Source organism: Centruroides sculpturatus, unplaced genomic scaffold (genome assembly GCF_000671375.1).
Source record: "Centruroides sculpturatus isolate CEXI.00-Female unplaced genomic scaffold, Cexi_2.0 scaffold41, whole genome shotgun sequence".
Lineage (NCBI taxonomy): Eukaryota > Metazoa > Arthropoda > Arachnida > Scorpiones > Buthidae > Centruroides > Centruroides sculpturatus.
Window position 1 is genome coordinate 1207862 of NW_019384983.1, and position 5592 is coordinate 1213453.

Here is a 5592-nt window from a genome sequence, read left to right on the forward strand (position 1 = left end):
TCATATATATATATATATATTAATTATTTTAAATGAAAAGAATACACTAATTCAGATGATTTCTAAAGGAACTGAATGAAGATTTTACTAAATTTCGTGAAATGATAGAGAGCACAATTGATTTAGAACAAGTGGATAATGGTGAATTTCTGGTTCGACCTGATTTTGATCAAGATCTACAAGGTAATTTTATATTATCTAAAATGAAACTATTGTAAGATATGCCATAAATATTATTTAAAAACTCTCTTTAAAAAATAATAATAATAATTAGCCATATAAATTCATAAGTTTACATTAAAATAATTTAGAGTTTGAGGTTTGAGGATAAATGTTTAAGTTTAAGATTTAAATAAATATATAATTCTCAAATAGTTACTCAGATGCTAATGGAGTTCTCAATGGAGGGGGAATATTTTACTATAGTTCTATCCATTTGACAAGTAGGGACATCCCAATACTGCTGATACTGATACTATAATGATACTTTTCCTCAGGTATCAGATCCAGCATTGTTACTTTTTCACAGACAGGTAAGATCTGACTGAAATTGGATTTGGCAGTCAAATCGGAAACCAAAATAGAATTTCACACTATTTTCGGTTAAGTTAAACTTACATAAAAAATCCAGCGACAAATTGCTTAACTTTCCTGGCAACATTTAAAATTTAGGTGATGCCATCTGTTATGATATTTTATTTTATAAAAACTTTTTATATTTTTAACTATTATAAAATGGTAAAAAGTTAAATTTAGAGTGTAGGGAAGGATGGGTTTTATAAAAAAATTTCAAATGCTAATAACAAGTAAAATTATCATTAAGTCTGACCCTACTCAAGATACACACGACCCCTTTAATCACCAAAACTTAATAGTATCAATCTCCCTAATAAACAAACCTCCCTGCAAAATTTTAAAAATGTTCAGCAAACAGCACAGGAGTTATTAAGCTTCAAACAGGGTGAACGAAACAGGGTGTGCACACAGACTAACATTCATACATACAAAATAAAATCCCAAAAATTTTTTTTTTCATTTCTCAACCTTTCAAGGTCTCTAAGTCCAAAAATGTAAAAATCTTGGAGGGGTCAAAAAATGACCCCTCCAAGATTTTTACATTTTTGGACTCCAATTGCCATACTTTCCTTCTGTTATATGTAACAACCAGGAAAGTAAAAATATTAATGACCAAAAATCAATAAATGTATTAGGTCAAATTTCATTTCCAGAATTTATATATGCTTAGTGTTCTGTTCACTATTTATTTATTTATCTTTGTTTTGTTTTAAGGGGTGTTATTTGTTTTTATGATATGTTTTAGTAGTGGGTGAAAATCAAATGTCTATCAAGACTTTTCCTGTATTAAAAAAATATATATATTTATAAATAAATATTTAGTTAAACATTATGCAATACTTTTGTTTGTTAATCAACTTGGACCATCAGTGATATTTAATATTAGCTATAATTTTTATATACTTGTTTTCACTGATATTTGTAAAATCTGAACAAATAAAGAACTTTCAGTATAAATATGTTTTATCTTTTCACTAATGATTTCTAATCTATCCCTACAGCATGTATAGTACTACCCAAAGAGTCTATTAACAGGACTAGATCTCAGGCTTCTTTTGTGTGCATAAGACATCATACAAATGTAAACTGAAGTACTGACTGATACACTGACTTCTGAACCAGATAGTTGGGATTCAATTCCCTGGAGTAAGCAACAAAATATAAATTGTTGCTCTGGGGCTTTCACAGCCTTCATTATAATGAGTACAGTAACTTTTCAGCAGTAAAAACAATTGGAAGGCAATGTGACAGCCAGCAAAATTTCTGGTTTCAATACTCGATGCTGATACTGACCAGTATTGATACTTTAAAACCACTTATGATACTGGTATCAAAACTTTTATTGTATCGGAACATTCCAATTGACAAGTATTTAAATACAGATATCCAGGTATAACATGGTTCAAAAATTGGTGTGCTATGTGAATCCATGCTAAAAAAGTATAGAATGTAGTACATAGATAGGGTTAGGTTCCAAAAATTTGCAAAGCATACTATTCTTTTTCATAATTAATTAAGAGAAGTATATTTATTAAAGCAATCAATAATTAACTAATATGAGAAAAGTTTCTGCAAAGTTTGTTCCATGCTTGTTGACTGCTGATCAGAAAGGCAATTGCTTGGCAGCTTGTCAGACTTTGAAAGAACATTTGGGAAATGATCCAGACTTGTTTTCTAAGATGATAACTAGTGATGAATTATGGTGTTGTGGTTACAATCCGGAAACCAAATCCAGCCAGTGGAAAACTTCAGGATCTCCTCATCTTAAAAAAGCAAGTCAACTGAAGTCAAATGTGGAAACTATGTTAATCTGTTTTTTTGATGTGAAAGGAATTGTTCATTCCAAATTTGTCTGTCCAGGCCAGACAGTCAATTGACATTGTTATCTGAAGTCCTCAAAACGATACTGTGAGAACGAAAAGAAGGGTCTTGTGGTGAATGGGGGATTAATTTTTTTCATCATGAGAATGTGCCCGTTCACAGAGCACTCTCTGTGCTGTGTGAGCGGGCACATTATTGAGCAATTTTTGACAAGAAATCGTATGATCCTCCTCCTCCACCCCCTATTCACGTGATCTCACACCTTGCAATGTTTTTGTTCCCCAGAACGAAGAGGGAACTCAAAGGGAGGTGCTAAGAGATACTTTGGAACAGGAATTTTCTAGGTGTTTTGAACAATGGAAAAAATGGACAAGTGTACTGAGGCTAATTGAGAGTATTTTGAAGGAGATTAAAATATGAAGTTGTTAAAATAAATACACAATTTTTTTCCCGTTATTTTTGGGTCCCCACATAATTTATTGTTGTTTATACCAAACTTATAAACTTATTATTTACTTATACTATATGTTATAATTATTTTATATATTGGTTAATTACACAATAAAACATCAAAAAGCCTAAGATAAATCCAGTGAAGAACAGAAATAATCTGTTCCAAACTTACAACTTTTCTTGTAAGTTTCATTCTATTGAAGCTCTTTCCATGCATATCAGACACACTTATTTAAAAATTTGAATTCCATGGACGAGCTTCCATGGAATTCAAATTTTGCTATTCTTGGAATGTTCTGCTGATATATTCCTAGAACAAAGTTAATGAAATAGGATTCAGGAATCTAAAAATGTTTGGAATAATTTATTTCTGTGTTCTTCATTGGACTTAGGTTTTTTTTGGTATTTTATTTGTACTGTAACATCCAGTTTGTGATATTGGTTGATTTTTAAAAAATTAATAGATTTTTGTAATAATTTGTTTTATAAAGGAGTCAGCAGGTAAAAAAAGGTTGGGACATCTTGATATAGTAGTACATATTTATAAAATTTTTATACATATCTAAATTATAATTTATGTATAAAATATAATTATTATTTTTGAATTCTCTTTACTATTTAATTTTTTCTGGAAAGTTGTAATTCCAAAATTTTTCATAACTGAGAAATCTTAATAAACAAATACATTCAAATTTATTAATAGCATAGTGTTTTGACAAACAATGCATAAAGTTGCATCAAAAACAAAATGGTATTTTGATAAATCATATTTATTCATAGATTTAAATTTATATTAAGTATCTATATATACAGAATATGCTAAGGCAAAATCTATTTGCAGTTTTTTTAAGGTACTTACATAAAACATAGATGTAATTCATATACTGTATATCATTTTGATACTTTTATATATATATATATAAGTCCTCTTTTACTGTATAATTTCATTTAAAATAATTATCAGCAAAAATAGGTCCAATTTCTCTCTTATTGTTAAGGCACTGCTTCTCCCATTCCCATAATTGTATTAACCCCATCTGGTAAAAAACTTGCTTCCGAAAATTACTTCTAAAGTAGAAATTCTTTCATAGATTTCTGATTGTGTTTCACATGGAAATTTTATTTTATTAATGAAAAGATTATTGTATATTAAATTTTGGTCACAAGAACTGATATCATTTCTTCTGAATAAAATGGCAGCTAAGTGAAAAACAATTTGTACAGGTAGACAAAAAATGTCATTGACTTAATTTGCATGCAGAAATGAATACATAACTGCAAATTAAATACATACATATTGAAAAACATGAAAAATAGTTAAACAAAAATTATATACAGAGAAATTTTATGTAAGTAGATTTACTGTATTTGCTTGTTTATTTTCATGGCAATTATTTTGCTAAGTACAACTAATAAATTTAATAATTTAAAAGAAATCATTTAAAAATTTATAAACTTTTAATGGTGGCATTAATAAATATTTAATGAATGAGTATTCTACTAATAAGTCATGACATTTGATAATTTTAGACATTGGCCCATAAATTGGCCAGTAACAAATATTTATTAAAATATGAACTGTATAAAAATAGTCTTAATTTTTTTTATATTGCAGACATTTTAAATATCAAATATGTGCATTTCATTCATATAATGGCACAATCTATTTAAACTATAGGCCCGTAATCTACTTATCTCTGTATATTTTTCATATAGCAGGCTAAATTCTGTCAACATAGTATAGAAGTTCTAAACAATTGTATGTGTTCATAGTGACAATGTATGAACCAATTACAAAACACTTGCACTATCTCTTCCCGAGTTCTTTCCTCAGCCATTTTCCATCCTGATAGAAACGAGGATCCACAATTCTCAATGCCGTTCTCTTGTACACATAATAGTAGAGAACCGAACAACATTTGTGGAAAAGATTGAGCGTGACAAATCCTCTGGTCCAGATGTACTTGTGTGGCTCCAACCACCTCTCGCTCAAGCTCCAGGCATGATAAGTGATGGATATAATCAAATAAGAAGCAGCAATAATTAATAACATGCGAAAATGAGCAAAGATAATATTAAATAGGCCAGCTCGAAATACGTACGTATTGAAAAACATGAGAAATATTATCATAATGCAAAATATAATTCCAACATCTTGAATTACAAAGAGAACCAGTTGAGTCACAATAGGAGATTTGAAATAATCGCTCGTAGCGTTTATCAATAAGTCCAAAAATAATAGAAAATACTGAAACGATAATATAGGACAGAACTGCTCCGCTAGCATCTTCTACTCGATTCTTGTAAACTTCTCACACCGTCATACACGACGGAAGAAACTGACAACTTTCAGTTTAGCGACGGCATTCTCACAATGCTCTCATCAGATGGCGTCACTGTATAATTTGATTCGATTTTTTTTTTTTTTAATTTTAGATAGTTTAAAATAAAGTATGAATTATTGAAGTAAGATATAGAATTTTATGTGAAATAAAATAATAATAATAGTAATAATAATACAAATATGAAGTAAGTTAATAGAATTGATAAGAATAGTTATTAACCAGCTAGTTGACCGATAGATGGCGATAGGCCGAAATTTATTAGACGCGCTCGTTACGTCCTGTGAGTGTTGGTTTTTACGTCAGTTTGACGTCAGTCCTTAAATTTGTTCATTGTAAACCTGAAGAGATGACGTCAAGTCCACATTAAAGTGTACGCTTTCTGGATATTAATTAATAA

At 29.4% G+C, this 5592-nt stretch overlaps 2 protein-coding genes across 2 annotated transcripts; one reads left to right on the forward strand and one right to left on the reverse strand.

The window, feature by feature from the left end:
• The first annotated feature begins 101 nt into the window (after positions 1 to 101).
• On the forward strand, positions 102 to 2453 carry LOC111632838. Its single transcript, XM_023377367.1, has 2 exons — positions 102 to 183; positions 2143 to 2453. The coding sequence occupies exons 1-2, from the start codon at positions 102 to 104 to the stop codon at positions 2451 to 2453; spliced, it is 393 nt and encodes a 130-aa protein (XP_023233135.1).
• A 1204-nt stretch (positions 2454 to 3657) lies between these two features.
• LOC111632816 (transmembrane protein 138-like) lies at positions 3658 to 5257 on the reverse strand. The gene has a single exon (XM_023377343.1). It carries the CDS (start codon positions 5135 to 5137, stop codon positions 4658 to 4660), a length of 480 nt encoding a protein of 159 aa, XP_023233111.1. The 5' UTR covers positions 5138 to 5257; the 3' UTR covers positions 3658 to 4657.
• Between the last annotated feature and the right edge of the window lie 335 nt (positions 5258 to 5592).